The following is a 21558-nucleotide window of genomic DNA, read 5'->3' on the forward strand; positions in this document are numbered from 1 at the left end:
CATACAATTAATTGATAACTGATCGCAAACTGTTGCAATAACTTTTAAGCCAATTTCACGTAATGCCCTAATGATAATTTTTATATTGCGAACAAGATCTGCAGCTGACATTCCATTTTCCGTAAAATAATAAGCGACAGGCTGTTTCCACTTCTTATGAATTCCTCGCGCCATGAAAACCATGCCATGATCAGCAAATTTTTTGTTTTGCCATTTCCACAGTCGACGAATCCTTCAATTTCATCACTAGCCCTATTATACGTTAACGCAACATCCAATGACATTTCATCAAATAACAGGCAACAAACACGATCTTGTGGTTTCATTTTATCCACTGCTATTTTAAGTGTATCCAAAATTCGCGAATTGATTCCTGTATTGAAAGGCACTTTATTTAAAAAACATATTAATGTCTTTCTGGAAGGCAGTGCAAATGTTTTTTGTAGTAAACGGTAACCTCGAGGACTTTGTTTAAGCAAGGATAATGCGAAGATTTTGTCGCTTATCCCAAACCGACGGCCTCTGCTTTTTTTCTTCTGCATTGCTAACTGCAATTTTATAAAATTGAAAGTTGGAGTATTGACCAAATCTTTTATAAAGTCATTAGAGCAAAGCAATTTTTGCGTCTCCAACAAACGTTTCTTGCACGTAACATTTTCTTTGTCAAGTTTACGAGCAATTCCCAAAAGTCTCTTTGCTACCGTATACATTTTTTTTGCATTTGACGGCAATCGGGATATTTTATTTACGTTAACCTGAGCAAGTAGTGATACTTTTTTTCTCAAATCTAGATAAAAAAATATTAAATAATGTTTTTTTAATTTTTTTTATTTTTTTATAATCTAAATATAATATACAAAAAGTACATAAACAAAAAAAATAAATAAAAAATAAATAAATTAAAAATAAATAAATAAAAAATAAATAAATAAAAAATAAATAAATAAAAAATAAATAAATAAAAAATAAATAAATAAAAAATAAAGAATAAAATAAATAAAAATATCCAGCTTTACCTTTACGCTGAATTGACACTTTTAAATTGTTATCTTTGTTTAGGGGTTCCTTACCAGAGGTTGTTGGTTGAGCTAATGTAAAATTAAAAAAAATTTTTTTGGTAGATAATTTTAAAAATAACCATATGCCGTCATTGCAATCAGTAAAGTAAGGGTCATATCAATATAGGTCATCTCTTAAATTTACCTTCAATAGGTGCTTCAACTGACGCAATATTGCAAATAAAGTCCTCTTGACTCGATGTTATTAAAATATTAATGGGTAACTTTAATGTAGGAAATGCTCTGGCTTTAAGGTTGGTTTTATTATTTCGAATGATGAGCTTCATTTCGGGGTCAAAATGAACATCACATACAAAAGATGTGCTCCTCTTCGTCATTGAAATATCTTTTCGCTGAATAGATTCAGTCCATAAAATAAAAAGCTTAAACATACATATAACAATATAACAAATATAACATTATTATGACTATATCATCCTTTTGTACATAGAAAATACTATTTGTATTAATAATTATATATTAATTATTACGCACCTCTTCATCTTTGGGTAAACGGTGCATAATAGCTTCCTTGCTAGTATTGTAACACCCTGCAACTGCACACTTAAAAACCATGTTTCTACTATATAAACTAAAAGTTATTCAGTAAGTACTACATTTAGAGTACGGATTGAAATGACTACTGGTAGAATGGTACAATTGTTACAACTTACCTCAAAAAGGTGATAAAAGTATCCAAAAATACTGTTCTAAAGAACTGATTATAACTTCAATCGAAATAATAAATTATAAATTAATTATTTCACTTTTAAATATATGTGTGTGGAATAAGAACAATAACTCCACTACACTTACTATAAATTATTAAACAACAACAACAAATCGCTCTTTCTTCAAATCGCTAGCACAATACAGCGCAATCAAAAATATTTGAATATTACTATGCCCTATGTCAAACCTTGTCAAACAAATTCAACTTACAACTCTAACCTGTTTTTTCCCAATACAGACGTTCCTGTAACAGAACGGCCAAAATGGTTTCTGTAATCGCAAGCAACGCCATAGGTGACAGTATCCAGAATTAAACGCATGTTTCCCCACTTTATTAATACGAGTGATTGGTGCATGAAGCACACTCTTTTTGTTGATAAATTCCGTTTTTCGGATGTTAAATTTCCAAATAACCTCTCCTGATTGGTTAAATTTATGGATTTGGAATTTGTGTCTTAGTTTTTTCAATGTAGCCAACTTTGACATTTGAAATGTCTCTAACTCAATTTGTCAAATTATTATTTAAATTTTTAAAATTATTTATAATTATGCGTGATATTTCGTAATTTTGATGCTCTTTTAAATCAATTTTCAAATATCCATTCATTTTCTTCTAATCTCAACGATAAATTTTCCAATATGTTCAAATTAATTTTGTAAATTTTCATCCAAATTTCATTATTCCATACGAATATTAATTATTTTCTTTGTTAACCAAGTTAAGTTTATCGTTCTAAATAGGTTTGATCCGGGTAGATAAAGATTTAAATAAATAATTTTGAAAAATTTAAATTGAGGTTATCTGATATCGAATCTTTAAAATTACTTCGCATCGACTTTACAAGTGATAGTTTAGGATTAGAACATTAAAGAACAATAAAATGTACCGAAATTCACTAGCGTATAGTATCTAACATTATTTTATAATTGTTTAAAAAAAACTCTTCTACGATCAATACGATAATCAAACAAGACTAAACTACTGGTAAACGGTTATTATTACAGTATTTATATACAGTGTGTCCCCGGATAGGTGAAACGACTCTTATAAAAGGTAAAAATTTTTCGATGTTGATTGTCATTTTTTGGGGTTTAGCCCTGCTTGATTAAAGACTAATTTTTAACATATTTTTAATTTTGAAAAAACAAGTGAGCCTTGACAGTGAAAGAAAAACTTTTTTTGTGGTAGGTAAAGTACCTTTTCTGTTTACAGTACGTGAAAGTGTTACTAAGAAGTTTTGTTTAGAATGAAAAACTATGGGCATATACAAATTTTTGGAATGATCGGCATACTTTGATAAAAATCCATATCAAACAATTTTATTTCTAACAAAGACTACCATGGAAAAACAAAATTGCTTTCGTGTTTATGTTAATCTGTCAAAGTATAATTTAGTATACTTAATGTGTGTTTTGAATACAATGTTAACATTAGACGAAAAAGTTTATGTGATTCAGTGTTATGGAACCGGGGAAAAATCGATGAATATGGTTATTACTCTATTTAATGAAAAATTTCCAAATACTGGAATTAACAAAAGTACTTGTTGGTGTTCACTATAAGAAAAAAGAAAATAAAATATGATGAATCTGATACAGGTACTTTAGTTGCTTTACATTCAACGGATGCATTTCCTACCATGTCTCTAAGAAATCGAAGCATAAATACAAACATAAGTAAAACACATTTACAAAGAATTTATAAAGCAAACAGAATTTATCCGTACAAAGCCAAATTTTGCCACACTTTGGAGGAAGGTGACGACGCAAAGCGGTTGCATTTCTGTTTATCTTTGGGGGAATTAATTTTAGAAAACAGACGTTTTCATAAACTAATAATTTTTTCTGATGAATGTACTTTTACCACAAATGGTATTCCATCTTCCCAAAACTATCGGTATTGGAGCAGAGACAATCCCCATTATGTAATTAATGCAAACAGGCAGTATTTTAAAAAAGTTAATGTGTGGTGTGCCGTGTCATACAAACTAGGAATATTTGGACCGTTCTTTATTGAAGGAACATTAAACCAACAAACTTATTTACAAATTCTGACAAGGTTTGTTGACGAACTTCCATTAGATGTTCGACAGACTCATTTCTTTCAACATGTTGGCTGCCCTGCCCATTCAACAAAAATGATTAGTAATTGGCTAAATAATCAATTTGACGAAAGATGGTTTGGGAGAATGAGCGAGATATCTTGGCCGGCCAGATCTCCAGATCTCACAATAATGGATTTTTTTGTTTGGAGAAGAGTAAAACAAATAGTTTACCAAGAACACATTCCGAATGATATCGAAATACTAAAAAATAGAATAACACAGGCAGTTCGATCACTTCATTTGTAATAATTAAGTGTGATTTTTTTATTATGTTTTCCTTTCCTTTTCCTCTTTCCTTTTCTGTTGTATTTTTCATATAAAAAGCGGAGTTGATGAGCAGACGTTCGACGAGTTCACGTCAATATTTTTGTTCGACTAAAAGTTGCTAAGAACCTTTTTTAGTGGTACTTCTCAATTGTATCGGTTGTTGCTTTAACCGAGAGAGTACTAAAAAGTAGTATTTGAAGTAGTTTTTTTTGTAGGCGAATAAACACTTAATTTGTTTTGAACATTTTACTATTGACGCAAATAATAAACAATGAGTTTTATCAAAGTAGGCCGATCATTCCGAAAATTTGTATATGGCCATAGTTTTTTATTCTGAACAAATCTTCTTAGTAACACTTTCACGTACTGTAAACAGAAAAGGTACTTTACCTACCACAAAAAAACTTTTTCTTTCACAGTCAAGGCTCACTTTTTTTTAAAAATTAAAAATATGTTCAAAATTAGTCTTTAACCAAGCACGGCTAAACCCCAAAAAATTACAATCAATATCGAAAAATTTTTACCTTTTATAAGAGTCGTTTCACCTATCCGGGGACACACTGTATATTCGGGACCGGAGGCAGTCGGAGATGTATATTAAACGCATTTTCCGCCTCATGTTCTCTGCGCGCTCGGTGACAATTACTTTAATTCTAATTTTTTTCCAAAGTAGCATACTGTAGATGTTAAAATTTTAACAGCTAATAACAGAGAGTACAAGGATTGTATTGATACATTTTTGGGGCCGAAGGAAGTTGGAGAAGTATATTAGAAATATTTTCGGCCGCATGATCTCTGTGCGCACGGTGATAATTACTTTACTTAACATTATTTTTCAAAGTGGTCAAGACTGAAATTTTAGCAGCTAATAATAGAGGGTACAAGGATTATATTGATACATTTTTAGCGCCGGGGGAAGCCAGAGATTTATATTAAAATCATTTTCCGCCGCATTATGTGTGCGCGTTCGGTGATAATTACTTTAATTCTCATTATTTTCCAAAGTAGCGCATAGAAGGTACAAGGGTTGTATTGATATATATTTGGGACCGAAGGCTGCCGGAGCTGATTTTTTTCCGGTGATAAACCAGTGTACGTCATGGTCCACGGTGGGCCATTAAAAAATAGACCAAATCAACCACAAATAAACGCAAATTGCAGTTGATTACCTTATTTGGTGTGTATAACAAGTAAACTTATATTTCCATGTCACGTTTTTATTGCAATTACTTAATTTTCATGGTCGTATGTGGTACTCTGTAGTGACGGGTTTTCTAACATTAGCAAATATAAATGTAAATAGATATTTAAAAAACAAATCGTCAGACCAAACTTGATTTGAGAACTAGCTTGATATCCCTAACATAACGCACCCACTGTTTTTTAACAGTTTAGAGTTTCCGTTAGGATGCTGAAGATTGCTGGCAATTTTCTGCAATCTGTGTTCTGGCATGCTCTCATTCTACTTTACTACGAAACACTCTTGTATCTTGCCTTATTAAAAGGATTAATCACAAAAGAAAATATAACCTGTAAAGATAGTAACTAGAAGCTATATTATGCGTAAAAGATTATTTCTAGGATGAGAGTTTCATATGTAATTCACATGGACATCCATAATAATTGACAGATGACGACACAGTATCGTAATATTTATTCCGAAGCAACAGATAGTAGATAGTGCGAATATACCTCCCCACCGCCCCCAAAAGATTCAACTATTTCTATTCAACTCTTCTCTCAACTGCACAACTTTTCACATCATTTATTATAAACTATAAAATCCTTAAATTTTTACAGTTGATTCAAATCGTGTGAGTCAACATTTTTAAATTATGTGCACATTATAGCTAGTGCTCGTGATAGGTGGATTTGTCCTTAGTTGTCTTCCTACTATGGTAGGAAAGCGGCCATCTTGCTAGTTTTTGAGAAATGTTTAAGAAACCGGAAAAAGGTAAGTAAACCAGCCCTGCCCTCAAAACCTTAGTAAATGTTGCTGCATATAACACAAGGGGCTACAAAATATATTTGCATCTCTCAGCCCATAGATGAATGTTTTCTATTTATTGCTATTCACTATAAAATACAAAAATCAATACAGTAAATAATCAGCTTAGATCCTTTAAATGTTATAAGACATTTATTAGAAGCATTCAACAACGGTAAAACAGTTTCCGTGTTCGGATGCCCAACAATTAATGACACCTATTTACTATCCTAGGGTATCTAAATAAACAATACCAACAACTTCACCCTTCTATTAGTATGATTCGGTCTATGTTTCGAGCCTAGGTCACTAAGGATATCTTCACGTGACAAGTTGATTAATTTATCGATAATTTACCGATATTTGTGTATAAGGTTATAAAGTAGGTTATATGTAGTCAAATCTAGATAATTAATTATTGTGGAGAAGAAATAACCTTAAACAGAAATGAATTAAATTTGTAAATTTCATATAGCATATATAGAAAAACTTTTGATGCAAAACCACAAATGTAACAACAATTAATAACATTTTAGGACGTTTGGTTGTGCTAAATTTAATTACCGGTTTAGTGACATTTTAAATTAATTAATTTGGGACGATTCGTGTGATAGTAAATTATGGAATTAAATTTGAATGCGAGCAGTAAATAATTGAAATTAATTGGAAAGGGAAGAATATTCGAACTTTTAATAACAAATCTCATTCATGTTTAACCTTAATTTTACGCAATTTTAATTTTAATCTGAATCAAAACGTAATTTCTTTAATAAAGATAAATTATAATTAATATTTTCTTTGTAATAAAATAAAAAACAAAATCGTTTCGAAATAAAACCTATCTAGTAATTCAATTTCACTCATGTTTTTAAATAAAAGAACCAACAGTTTGAAAATATCCAAAAACCCGAGTGACATTCGTTTACAGCTCACGTCTTTTCCCCAGAACCAAATTTAATTTGTATCCCGACACCTTTCTATCCCTTTTTCTCGTCCCACATCCTTCAATCCTTAACAGAGTCGTTCTTTGTACGGTTCGATACACCTGATTCAGCATTGTCAACCATCCGAAACATAAAGGGGAAAATGGCAAAAAATAAGATGATAGATATACAAAAGTCAATTTATGGTCTTCAAGATATGATTCCATGTGTTAATAATTCAACGGGTACGATCAAAGATTAGGTGGAAAAAGGAATTTTTATGTCAATATGAAAATCGAATCATTTTAAATAATTTACATGTGTATAGGAAGTCTTGATGTATTTTCTATTTTTTATACTTTATGGTATTTATCAAGTAAATAAATATAAGATGATTGAGAATTATCTCGGATAAAATGACTTTGACAGCATTTTCAATTGCTTTGACTTGAAATTGCAACAATGGAGAGGTAAATCCTCTCCAGAAAACAGGACAAGAGAAAGTTACGATCACAGAAATTCGTTTCTAAAATGTTACAGACATTCCGACAAGCTAATCTAACCTCGGAATGGAACCGAGTACCAGTGGAACGAACAAAGACCATGATAATTCGGGTTCTAACACGATCCGTACCACACAAACATAACTTACATTACAACCAGTATAGAAAAAGTATTAGAAGTTCAGATCAAAAGTAGAGATGAATGCAAAATCGATTTGGTACGCATTCCAAACATTCTGAATTTATTAAAAAATTACATGAATGAGAAAATCTTTTATGTCCACCCAAAGGATGAACATTTTTATCAAACCGAGAATTATTAGATGCTTCCAACAAACGGAAGTGATTACGGATGAAGAGAGAAAAATTATTATTTATACATCATATCATACAGGCTTCTCTAATCATCGAGGAATACAAGAAATGCCTCAATATCGAATAAGAAAGTATTTATGATCCAAAATGGAATAGATAAATACCAATAACTAACTGTCGAGATGCCCTTTGAAAAACTGTTTTTTCCGATAAATATGGTTAAAGCTTTTCTCTATTTTATTTTGATAAATTTTCTCAAGAAATTCTTTACAAACAAGATCATTGATCTCAATAAATTCTTAAAATATCGAGGATAACGTTGTCTAGTCGTCGTCTCTGTGTATCTCCTATTTCCGAGGCTATGCGTGGTTGTTTGGGGTTATATTTCTTCATTACAATGGATAGATTGCTAATCTGGCGTATCAATAAAGTCCCTTATCCACTTTATAGCAGATATAGTGACGTCGTTTACTTGCGTTCACTTGTGCTTAAGAACTGCTGGGACAATTGTCTATATTCACAGGTACCCACAAGAAAATATCGCGGATAGACGTGGAAGGTATCCCAAAAGAATCGGAGTGGATCCTTTATCTACGAAATATAATCGTCGAAACTATCTACCAAGTCCGTCAATTACAGAGCAACCTATTGGTTGAAGTTACTATCTATTGCAGCGTTCATTTGGGAAGGACATTTACATAGACCACTAGGAAAGGGATCACCTAAAGGCCAATAGGGAAGCCATTGCCTATTGTTTATGTGAGCGTATTGTATTATTTATTGCGTAAAGTGCGTACAGTTTGAAGTTTGGTTTTTATTTATTTTGAGTATTGTTTTTGAAGACCCTTGAAAAGATTCAATGGATCATGCAAAACGTCTAAAAAATATAGGCGTGGAAGAGACGACTTTTATGCAGGAAGTGATATCGATGATATAAACAATGTATTTGTTAATAGTGAAAGTGACTCGGAATCCGAAGAAAACGAAGGCAGGTGAAACAAAATAATGAGGTTGTCATGAATGTCCGTCTGACCAGCCATCGCGTGCAGTTTCCACGACATTGTATTGACTTCAATTGTATGTAGGAAATTCCTTTTACTCGGACAAATGCACTACTAGTGCCAGCTCCAAATAATTCAAGCGATTATTTTGATTTATTTGTCAGTGAAGATTATTTAGAAAAAATCGTCAATTGGTTAAATAGATCGCAGAAAACTTCATCTAATCAGGTTCAGTCTCGAATTACACAATGGAAGTCGCTCACTCTGGAAGAACTGAAAATCTTTATTGGGTTATTATTACACACTAGCACTATTACACACTAGTGCAGCAAAAATGAATCGCCTTGTTGATTACTGAAAAATTCACCGTTTATATAAATCATTTTCCCTCAATATATGTCAAGAAATAGATTTCAAATAATTCTTAGATGCCTTCATTTTGTTGAAGAACAAAATAATAGAGATCGCATGGATAAATGCAAATTAATAATAGATAATTTCAATAATGTTATGGAACGTATTTATTACCCCGGTAAAAAATTGTTTTTAAATGAATCGATGATTTTGTGGTGTGGTCGCCTTATTTTTCTCCAGTACATGAAGAGAAAAAGACAACAATGGAATCACGTTGTGTGTACTTGCGGAACCAAATAGTACCATCCTCAAAGTGCGCGTAAGTGCCGAGAAAGGCCACACTGAAAAATAGCCCAAAAGCTGTTAGAGGGAATATTGTACGCTGGTCATGCACTGTTCATGGACAATTTTTATAACAGCTACAGTTTAGCTGTCAAACTATTGGGCCAAAATACATATTGCACCGGTACAGTGAACAAGAAACTTAAAGATAACCCAAACAGCATAACTACGACAAAATTAGAAAAAGACGAAAATGTATCACAGTGTCGTAACGGTGTCCATATAGGGAAATGGAAGGACAAAAGAGAGATAAATTACATATCTACTGAATTTTCTTACGAAATGCAAGAAGTGACCACCAGTCGCGGCACTGTGACAACAAAACCTGCAACCATCATAAATTAGAACAAAAACATGTCCAGCGTTGATCTACAAGATCAAATACTCAGTTACTATCCATGCGACAGGAAGACTTTGCGTTGGTATATGAAAATTTTTATACATAAGATGAGTCTGATAAATGCCCGGTTACTTTATAACAAATATTCTAATCAGAAGGGCACGACACTTTATGATTTCAGGGAAAAAATTATTGAATCTTATTTGTTAGAAATAACATCCGATCGACAAGCAACACAGAAGACACGTGGAGACCAAGACCAAGATAGCTAACTAAAATTGAAAAAACCAAACCGCGATGTCTCAGCAACGTCAAGAAAGGATTGCAGAAATTGTTATAAAAATGAAAAAAGGGGAAACACCACCACTGAATGTAAAAAATGTCCAGGTTCTCCCCCATTATGTTTTGACTGCTTTTTTGAATTGCTTTATTGCATTGCTAAATAATTTTATATTTTGTATCCCTAAATACGGTTTATAATTTAGAGTAAGTCAGTACTTATATAAGTTACCAATTAGTTCAACGAAATCAAAACTAGTAAGTTCACTATAAATGTTAATTTTTGATAATTATTTTTTCTATTTGTACGTTATTCTTAAAAATTCTTTGTGGTCATAAAAGACATAATTAAACTTATAATTATTATGTATGCTTTTAATTTGTAACATATGTTAGTTATATATATAACTTATTTGACCGAATTATCTTGTGATAGATATTTACAGTACATAAATCCTATGTACATAATAATAAAAGTATATAAATAATAGGAATATATAACTTATTTTGAGCACAATAACAACTAAATCAGAAAATAAAAAGAATTTGGCCACCACCCGAATTTCAATTTTCAGCTTGGCAATGAACGTGTTAATAACGCAAAAGATAACTTCACGAAACTGGACAAAAAACTCCGTGAATTTAGAAGCAGCCATTTCATCAGTCTAGACAATTCATTGGCCTCGCTTTGTGTATCATTAGTCTTTTAATCTTAGCTGTTATTGTACATTGGTATAAAGGGAAAGAAAAGTATGGTATAAAAGTTTCGCATAAAAGCCATCCTTATTGTTAGCTCATTCTAAGAGGGATGGAGTTACTACTTATAGCTGTTCCTTACCTTTTGTATTGAGAACAATGCTGAGATAGATGTATTTGGCAAACCGGTAATTAATTCAAAAATTGAATAAAACGTTTTTAAAAAACTTAAATCTAGTTGTTAAAATTTGGCTAAAACATTTCAACCCAACACATCTCGTTTGCGATGGACAATTTATTAAGAGTATTTGATTATTGAATGGATACGTTAGCAAAGCGAGATTTCTTTTCATCTTTTGAAGGAGATTCATCTGAGAGTCATAATCCTGCTCCCAATTTTCCATATCCTAATTTCGACCACCCTTTTGATTTGCAAACCGGCGTTCTTGGCTACGGAGATATATTTAAAAAGAAGCTTAAAATCCTTGACGTCGTTATGTTGAATATCGTAAATCAGATTAGTAATCGGAAGAACTTTGCTCTCTTTAACAAGGAATTTTTATTAATAACTCTGTATTATTTTGCAAGAAATGATATACATTATCGCTTGAATTTCAATTTTGAACTCAGTTGTGTTGTCGAAATTCGACGAAAATGTTCTTGATTCTTTTTGCGATTTTAATTTTTATTCTTTCACTTTATTATTTTTATCAAATAAATAAATACAAGATTATTGATGATTATCCGGGACCATCAGCATTAGAATTAATTAAGTTTAACTTTTTACCTAAATCAACAGTAGGCAAGTTTTTAATTGTTTTAATTTAATGTTTTTATAATTGATTTTATAATATATTTGTTTAAGATTCTTATAAATATTTCGTCTCGTTAAACAAAAAATATGGGCCAGTTGTTAAAATTTGGCCAAAACCTTTTAAACCAATTCTTCTTGTTTCTGATGGAAAATTTATTAAGAGTATTTTATTATCGAAAGAACACGTTCATAAACCAAATTATTATTGTTTAGCTAAAGCGTTTATAGGAAATGGATTACCCACTATGACTGATAGTAATTAATTTATATTGGAGTTATAATTCTTTATAAAAAAACTTTTAAAAATCTGTTTTTAGTAAATTTGTGGAGACATGAACGAAAAATTTTTGCACATGTTTTCAACAATCAATTCATTATCGATTATACATCAACATTTAAAAGACACGCTATTAAATTGTGTGAATCGATAAATGAAAACTTAAATCAACCTATAGATTTGCAAATTCTATTGTTAAGATATGGATTAAATATTGTTTATGGTAAAAAATAATTTATACAAAGATTTAATACTAAGCTAATTTATTTTCCAGATTTATTACTTAATGAAGATATAAGTAAACAAGATGATCGTGTAAATCGTTATATCAAATCTATGAAGATATTTTTAGAAATTGTGTTCGATAGAATTCATTCTCCTTTCAAGAAATATGATTCAATTTTTAAATTAACCGATATTTATAAGACTTGGACTAAATGTTGTGATGAAGCTAGAAAGTTTGTAGAAAGTACATTAAAGAAAGTTATCAAATTAAAAAAGGAATCACCAAATAAAAGTGATCGAAAAGACTTCATCGATTTACTATTAGAATCTAATTTGAGTTATGAAAGAATTTTAGCACAACTTCGTACGCTGGTCTTTGCTGTAATTTTTTCCAATTACTTTATTATGTTAGTTTATTAAATTTCTTTTTGAAGGGTTCTGATACAGTTACATCTATAACTGGGTTTGCTCTTTATGAGCTTGCTAAACATCCTGAAGTACAGGAAAAAATTTATCAGGAGTATATTTCGATTTTAGGTGCGGATAAAAATGTTTTTGCAGAATTTAGAGATATACAACAAATGACGTTCACTGAATGTGTTATGAAAGAAAGTTTAAGACTTTTTCCTCCCGGTCCATTTATTTTCAGAACTTTAATTAATCCAACAGAAATTGGTAACTTAATTTTATAATAATTAATTAACAGAAAAACATTTTTTTATGAATTAATTTTCAGATGGTAAAATTTTCCCTGGTAACATCGACATATTATTTTCAATAATTGATTCGCACTATTCAAATTTCGATAATCCTACAGAATTTATACCGGAAAGATTTCTTCCGGAAAATGCCATCAAAATCCCTGCTAACGCTTATTTACCATTTTCATTAGGGCCACGAGATTGTATAGGTAAAAAATTGGAACATTTCCAAATAATTATTTATTATTTTGTGTTTAATTTTCTTAGGTAAAACAGTTGGCATTGTTGAAACAAAATTTTTGCTTAGCTATGTCATTAGACACTTTACGTTACATCCAATCAGTAATCACGAAAAGGAATTAGCTGGAGAAATGATTTTAACCAGCAAAAATGGTTTACCTATTATTTTTAAAAAAAGAATAGATTAAAACAGTTTTCCAAAAACTTTACACAAACTTTAATTATTAATTGATTTATTATTAACAAAATTTGTTATTCAAAAATAAAAATTTTTTTATAAATCTTGTGTACAACATATATCGGTCTTTATCTCATATCATGATGGTAGCATGATGAAGTGGCAAACTACGCCACCTTAGGAAACCTCATTTCAGAACGGAATATTTGTAAATGCTAGAATCAATAAACATAAACCACTACCAGCCGTATTTGTTCGTTAAGTAACAAATAACAGATGTGAAGGAAGTACTATCGGACTTTTTACAATAAAAGATTGATGTAATTCGAAAACACTGTATTCAAACTGTAGCGATTAAAAAGTTAGTGTCGCAACTGACAGTGCTATAAGAGGTCTAATTAATGGGCTTCTTGTAGTTAGAAATATTGAAGTATTGTATTAATCACTAGTTTTGGACTCTCTTTTGTGAGAGCTGGCAAACTTAGCAATTATGTCTGTTATCACATCAATTTCACGATATAAATTATTATTACGCACGTAACAACGCTACATTTACTCTACACATTAGCACTTTGTTCTGAAAACCTTGGATTACTTGTATGTTAACTTCATGCCATAATCTGTCAATAGCCTGTGCAACATCCAGAAACATGACAGGGCACACACTTTTATTTTCGAGTGTTTTTTCAATGATCAGTCAAGTGATTATTTCTATTTCATCAACTCCTTCGTTAAGAAGGTAGTATTAAAGTGGTATACACTAAAATGAACAAGAATCGAAATTAAAACTAAGCGTTGTACTCTAATCCTTGTAGATATTTACTGCTCGCCAAGATATAATTTAAAACAGGGCGACTACAAATTTCTAGTTCAGAGCCAAACATACTGGGGATCAAGAATCATTACAACCAAAAATCAGAGAATTATACAAAGTATATATGTATACAAGACAGATGAGAATTTTTCATTCTGACATTTGGCATTCTCTACCTATAAATGTCTTTATTAATAAACTCATCACTTCTCTGTAATACTTACATTAAGTAATAAATTAATTGCAAAGAAGATCTATATAAAATTTACTGATAAGTATACAAACTGGAGCCAGATTGAAGAAGATCTATCTAACAAAATTTGGTTAATTATTTCTCTAAACAAAGTAGAGTAACTTGATTCAGCTACTTGGACAAGTACACCAAAGTTTACAAGAACGGGCGGTTGCAGTATCACACCAGAAATCTGTCAGACATAGCAATTTTAAACCAACTTAGATCTTTTCCAGAAAATAAATTAAAAACATAAAATCCGCCCCTATAAAGAACAACCTAGCGGTACACGCTGTGGAAAGCTTGCAACTGGTTAAAGTTAATTAAATAGAATCTGGTTTGAAAGCAACAAAGAAGAAATAGATGAGTGTGCCAATTATCTGGAGAAGAAGTTTCAACCAACTTATCCACAAGATGCAGTCTATACGATGACGAACGAAGTTCTACAAAAAGATATAGAAATTGAATTAGAAAGCAGGAAAGCCTCCAAACGGAAGCAGCTTTTATAGAAAAATCTCATTATTTTAGTTTGTACATAAACGTTTTGAAAAATTATTTCTGAAACGTTTATATTACATTACACAGATTACCTTGTCTCATTCCAGGAGAAATGGTCCACAGTAGGCGAAGTCTCTCTTCAGCCCATAGTCTAATCCTATGTTTGGCCATCGCAAACGATACACCAACTGCTGATTCTGGTCTCAAAAATACTTTAGCGCTGCCTTCTCGTGCTGACTCTTCTGCCGCTTCATTTCCAGCAACCCCAGAGTAAGCTGGGATCCAGATCAGATAAACTCTGTTATCACAACTCAGTGTGTTTAATGTTCTCTTGCAGTAATTAACCAGGGCCAGTCAGTGTTATTGGGGTTAAACGACAATTTCTGCCTTTCATATCATTTCTCGATTATATTGAGAGCCTCTTGTATCCTGTCAAATAACACCCCCACATGTTTCCCCCTGACAAGGATAGTAAGATCATCAGCATAGCCGGCGGTAACGAATTTAGGCTCTTTGAGGTGTCCAATAAGGCTGTCCAGAATGAGATTCCATAAAAATGATGAAAGAAGAACACTTCCTTGAGGACATCCTCTCGTTACAGCCTTTTTAAGGATGGTATTTCCAGCCCTTAGCATAACGATTCTTTGTCTGAAGTAGCTCTCTATCTAGCCACAAAGGGTAGGAGGAACATTGTGCTCAGCCAAACCTTGGTTAATACCAAAGAAGGTCGTCTTATTAAAGGCGCCGTCTATATCTATGAATACTCCCAAGGCGGACAGATATCTTATATCTAACGATCGCACAGTCTCTCTAAGGGTTTTAATATAAATGAGGAGAGGCTGATTGGTCTAAAAGACTTCGGAAGAAAGTAGTTTTGCTTATCCGGTTTAGGTATGAAGTTCACCAAGACCTCACGCCAACAACTGGGTATGTAGCGAAATGCCAGGCAACCCTGAAAGATGCTCCTTAGGTGAGGTATCAATACTTCCAATCCCCACTGCAGCAGGGCGGGTACGATACCATTAGGTTCAGGAGTTTTGAAAGGTGAAAAGCTGTTTATTGCCCATCTCATTGTCCTACGTGCAGATCTCGGCTAGCAGCCAGTATTCTGCAGTCGGTGTGTGGTTGGTGTCTCCCTGAGCTACTATAGAGTCTACCAAACCCTGGAAAATGCACATTCATTAGAAAGTGTAAACTTTCTAGAAGGTTGTCGGTATAACCACCGTCATCCTTCTTTAATACGCCTATTCGTCTGTCTGGGTCTGAGGCCAGAACCCTTTTAAGACGAGAGAGTTCGATGCCAGAGGTGACTTCTTCGCAAAATCTCCTCCACGCCCCTCTCTTCTTTCGACGAATACTATTTTTACACTCCGACAGTGTGCCTTTATAGTAGTTCCTAACTAAAAACTTAACTTCTCGAAAATGGTAATTTACACAAATGAGTCTAAATTAAGACTAGTAAGAACTAAGTAAGGAAATAACACGAGCCTATATCTATATAATCTAATACCTACGTTCAAATATTGTGGAGGCTCTGTGATGGTGGGATGTTTTGTACTACCTTTCTTAATAACTCGTGATTTTCTAATTTTTCGGTAGGTGTATGAATACGGATTTTGTATACTGTATTTGATTATGTATTGCTAAACGTATTTGGTAGGATAAGGATTCATGCAAAACGGAGAAGGATATTAAAAGAAGAAGATATATTTGTTAATACAAATACATATTGCAATTATTTTCAAATAATTTGTATTTTCTTGTTAGTTGTTCAATTTGTTTTTATTCAACATCATTTTGTTGATTTTGCTTATTTTGCAGTTAAAAATTTTCCTCACAAAATGATAAGGTTTAAACATTTTTTTATTAATAACTCTGACCAATTAACGACCACATTACTTTATAACGCAAATTACATTGCAAGATACATATCAAAACTGATACACATTGTCGCTTGAATTTCAATTTTAGCTCAGTCGTGTATTCGAAATTTCAACGAAATGTTCTGGGTTCTTTTGACGATTTTAATTTTTGTTGTTACACTTTATTACTTTTATCAAGTAAATAAATACAAGATAATTGATGATTATCCGGGACCATCAGCATTAGAATTATTCAAGTTTAACTTATTACCTAAATCAACAGTAGGCAAGTTTTTAATTTGTTTAATTTTATCTTTATAATTTATTTTATATTATATTTGTTTAAGATTCTTATAATTACTTCGTCTCGTTAAACAAAAAATATGGTCCAGTTGTTAAAATTTGGTTAAAACCTTTTAAACCCACTCTTCTTGTTTCCGATGGAAAATTTATTAAGAGTATATTGTTATCGAAAGAACACGTTCATAAACCAAGATATTACTCTTTATCGGAAGGGTTTATAGGAAATGGATTACCCATTATGACCGATAGTAATTAGAAAATCAAAATTTCTAAATAATATCGTCAACATCTAGGAGGTGTACAAAATTCAGGAAAACTCCTAAAATTAATCGATGTTATTTAGACACCACGCAAAATTTTTTTTATTTATAAATAGAAACTGAAAATACATCATCTGTTTTTAGTAAATTTGTGGAGAGAAGAACGAAAAATTTTTGGACACGTTTTTAACAATCAATTCATCATCGACTATATATCAACATTTAAAAGGCACGCTAGAAAATTGAGTGAATCGATAAATGAAAATCTAAATCAACCTATTGATTTGCAAATATTATTATTAAGATATGGATTAAATATAGTTTATGGTAAAAATGAATAATAGCAAATATGTTACGCCGTTACAAATAAGTCAATATATTTTTCTAGACTTATTACTTAATGAAGATATAAGCAAACAAGATGATCGTGTAAATCGTTATATGGAATCTGTGAAGATATTTTTGGAACTTCACTTCGATAGAATTCATTCTCCATTAAAAATAAATGATACAATTTATAAATTAACTAATAATTATAAGTCCTGGACTAAATGTTGTGATGAAGCTAGAGAGTTTGTAGAAAGTACACTAAAAAAAGTTATCAAATTAAAGAAGGAATCACCAAATAAAAGTGATCGAAAAGACTTCATCGATTTACTTTTAGAATCTAATTTGAGTTATGAAAGAATTTTAGCTCAACTTCGAACTCTGGTTATTGCTGTAACTTTCTTCTGTTATTTTATTACGTTAGTTTATTTAATTTTTTTAAGGGCTCTGATACAGTTTCATCTTTAACTAGTTTTGCTCTTTATGAGCTTGCTAATCACCCTGAACTACAGGAAAAAATTTATCAGGAGTACATTGCCATTTTAGGTGTGGATAAAAATGTTTTTGCTGAATTTAGAGATATCCAACAAATGACGTTTACTGAATGTGTTACGAAAGAAACTTTAAGACTTTTCCCACCTGGTCCATTTATTTTTAGGACATTAATTAATCCAACAGAAATTGGTGACTTAATTTAATAAGTAAATAACAATAAAAATCATATTTTATTTATTAACATTTTACATTAGGTGGTAAAATTTTTCCTGGAAATATCGACATATTATTTTCAATAATTGATTCGCACTATTCAAATTTCGATAATCCTACAGAATTTATACCGGAACGATTTCTTCCGGAAAATGCCGTCAAAATCCCTGCTAACGCTTATTTACCATTTTCATTAGGGCCGCGGGATTGTATAGGTAAAAAATTTAAACATTTCCAAACAATTATTTATAATTTTGTGTTAATGTTCTTAGGTAAAACAGTTGGCATTGTTGAAACAAAATTTTTACTCAGCTACATCATTAGACACTTTACGTTACATCCAATCAGTAATCACGAAAAAGAATTAGCTGGAGAAATTATTTTAACCAGCAAAAATGGTTTACCTATTATTTTTAAAAAGAGAATAGATTAAAACATAAATTTTCAAAAGCCTTTAACAAACTTTGTTTTTATAATCTTATCTATATTATTAATTGATTTATTATTAACAAAATATTGTATATTTAAAAAAAAAATAAAAAATGTATTATAAATTTTATGAATAACATTTATCTCATGCCTACATGATCTTTGTAATGACCCACATAACAGGGGTAGGAAACTACGCTACCTTTTGAAGTCCAACTTCAGAACGGAATATTTGAAAGATTCGTTCATTCATTTTCGTTAACAAATAAATAATGAGCAAAAAATCAGGTAATTTGGACCTCTACAACTTCAAATGCTTTGCTATGTATAGGGTTCGATACAGAGTCTACGGATATTGAAAACTAACCATAACAAGCTGTATTTGTAATAGTAGTTATGTCTTAATAATTATGTCTGTTATCACATCGATTTCACGATATAAATCATTATTACGCACGTACCAACGCGCATTCATTCTATACCGTAGCACTTTGTTCTGAAAACGGTGCATTACCGGGATATTGCAGTCTCTGTCGCAGCTCCATAGCTGAATTCCATAGGTCCTTACTGGACGCCATACTTGCTTATACAATATAAGCTTGTTGTGAATTGATAGCTCATAGTTGCGACAATCAACATTTCTTTCTCTTCTTAATATGGTCTTTGCGCCACAGCTTGGTATCAAGAGTCATTAATGTAGATGGGTTGTGGTGCAATCACTATCATGATTGCAGTGTCATAATGTTGTTGGAATGTCATACATTTAAATCAGATATAAATCTGGCCCCAGCACACCTGTAGCACTCCAGCTCTAATCAGCTTCAATACCAAAAAGAATTTTTGTGTTTTACGCAATAGTTCCTGTTAAACGGGTAAAATATTAAAAGTTACTAAAAATGATCAGTAAGAAATGATTCTAATTTCTTAAGTAGGAGTTCATGCCATACACTGTCAAAAACCTGTGTAACATTAAGAAACACGGCAAAGTGATTATGAGTGATTTTTTCTAAAAGCAAATTTGATAGAATAGAGGCATATTATATGGACGTGCAAATGGTAACAGTAATTTGGCTCGACTGCTTTATGCCAAACCATTTCCGAACCGAAGATGTAATAACCAGCTAAAGGGAGTTTTGCGGCAATCCATCAACGTCTTCGTGAAACAGGATATTTTATACGGAATACTTCAGATTGTGGGGTTTCAAAAAGCACTAGAACACCGTCGTTTAAGAATTGTAAAACCGGTACCAGGTTTTGCTTAGTACAGTAAGAAGAGATGTGCATGAACAGCTACTTTACCCATAGGTTCTTAATGAAGCTGGTTTTCGACCACGACTGATATTTTGTAATTGGTTTCTACTGCAGTGCATCATTTCGAACTTCCAATCCGTTGTGCTTTTTACGAATGAAGAAAAATTTACTAGGGATGAATTATGAATTTATATTTATATAATATTTGATTATGAATTATCAATTTTCATAATAACCAACAATGAGTTGCAGAAAATCTCCGTATAATTAGACAATCAAGACATCTGGGCTGGCATTATTGACGATTATTTAATAGGATCTATGTTGCTGCCAAACAGATTAAATGGGCAATTACAGAAATTTTTTGGAAGATGATCTACCTACCTTATTTGATGGTGTTCCGCTGGACAGTGCTCCACCACATTTCAGCCTTTTTGCTTGGAAGTACTTAAACTATACTTTTTGTAATTCGCGACGGCAATGAAAGCTATTACAACACTCAAACGGGTGCTGTAATGAGACTCCTTACAGCATCCGATGCTGTAATGAGATTTTAGTAACATTTTATGGAACCAGTTCAAGTTGGTGACATTGGGTCATTAATTTTTCTAGTTATCAGTGTGACAATTTTTGTCTGTGAATGTTTAAACACGTTCTTACCATCGAATACAAGAATTTCCATATATTTTGTGTTTTGACAATTTCTAATTATCAATTCATATTTCTATTTTCCAGTGTTACGGTGTTACCAACTGCATGTAGCACCTATTTCCCTACATTGTCAAAATTTATTTTATTTTTGTTAAAAAACAGGATAAAAACGCGAATTACAAAAAAATAGCATAAAAAACACGTTTCATAAGACCTACAGCACTCATTCATTAAAAAACTCGTGGCTTCGCCACTCATTTTTCAACTTGCATTCGTGCATTAGAAGCATGTTTTACGAAACTTGTTTTTTAATATACTATTTCCAAATCGTTGGATTGGTAGAAGTGGGCTAGTTGCGTGGCCACTTCCTCCGGATTACACTTCGATAAAATAATTAGTTTGAGATAATAATTCGTTTATTTCAGTTACGGATTAACTTATTACCTTTGTAATAAAAAATAAAATAAATATTTTCATTTTATACATTAGTATAGCTTTGTTTCATCTTATTTCTATTTTATTTGCATGCCGCTATTGCCGCCCTCGCTATATAACTACGAACATTACATTATACCACCCTTAATATCATAACAACATTACCGGAAATGTGGTATGGAAAAGAACAAGTGCAACAGAAAATTAGAGGAATAGGAAGTACCCTATAATTAAAGCCGTATCCTCGTAAACGTACTATAAGGTTAAATACGCATTTATACCTATTTTACATAGAAAAGACCGGATGTACAAAACCTGTGTATAATATCTAGAATGAGATAACTATACTACAAGTTAACTGTCGCGTTGTCTTCCTCAAATATAACCACTCTACTCGCAACTTTTTCTTAAATTGTACACAAATAGATAATGCACAGCTCAGTGGTCCACA

General features: G+C 31.7%; 2 protein-coding genes across 2 annotated transcripts; both read left to right on the forward strand.

Moving 5' to 3' along the window:
* The first annotated feature begins 11546 nt into the window (after positions 1–11546).
* On the forward strand, positions 11547–14257 carry LOC139431948 (cytochrome P450 4c21-like). Its single transcript, XM_071200257.1, has 7 exons — positions 11547–11704; positions 11768–11971; positions 12034–12216; positions 12268–12599; positions 12653–12893; positions 12955–13128; positions 13187–14257. Exons 1-7 carry the CDS (start codon positions 11557–11559, stop codon positions 13345–13347), a joined length of 1443 nt encoding a protein of 480 aa, XP_071056358.1. The 5' UTR covers positions 11547–11556; the 3' UTR covers positions 13348–14257.
* A 109-nt stretch (positions 14258–14366) lies between these two features.
* On the forward strand, positions 14367–18887 carry LOC139431949 (cytochrome P450 4c21-like). The gene is made up of 7 exons (XM_071200258.1): positions 14367–17029; positions 17091–17294; positions 17451–17633; positions 17695–18026; positions 18077–18317; positions 18383–18556; positions 18614–18887. Exons 1-7 carry the CDS (start codon positions 16882–16884, stop codon positions 18772–18774), a joined length of 1443 nt encoding a protein of 480 aa, XP_071056359.1. The 5' UTR covers positions 14367–16881; the 3' UTR covers positions 18775–18887.
* Positions 18888–21558: the final 2671 nt, after the last annotated feature.

The sequence above is a fragment of the Onthophagus taurus genome, chromosome 11 (assembly GCF_036711975.1).
Source record: "Onthophagus taurus isolate NC chromosome 11, IU_Otau_3.0, whole genome shotgun sequence".
Taxonomy (NCBI): Eukaryota; Metazoa; Arthropoda; class Insecta; order Coleoptera; family Scarabaeidae; genus Onthophagus; species Onthophagus taurus.

Coding starts and splice junctions, on each gene's coding strand:
- LOC139431948 (XM_071200257.1), top strand. CDS start 11,557: ATGTTCTTGATTCTTTTTGCGATTTTAATTTTTATTCTTTCACTTTAT. Junction 12,600..12,652: donor TTCGTACGCTGGTCTTTGCT/GTAATTTTTTCC, acceptor TTCTTTTTGAAG/GGTTCTGATACAGTTACATC. Junction 13,129..13,186: donor AGGGCCACGAGATTGTATAG/GTAAAAAATTGG, acceptor TAATTTTCTTAG/GTAAAACAGTTGGCATTGTT.
- LOC139431949 (XM_071200258.1), top strand. CDS start 16,882: ATGTTCTGGGTTCTTTTGACGATTTTAATTTTTGTTGTTACACTTTAT. Junction 17,030..17,090: donor ATTACCTAAATCAACAGTAG/GCAAGTTTTTAA, acceptor TATTTGTTTAAG/ATTCTTATAATTACTTCGTC. Junction 17,295..17,450: donor ATTACCCATTATGACCGATA/GTAATTAGAAAA, acceptor ATCTGTTTTTAG/TAAATTTGTGGAGAGAAGAA.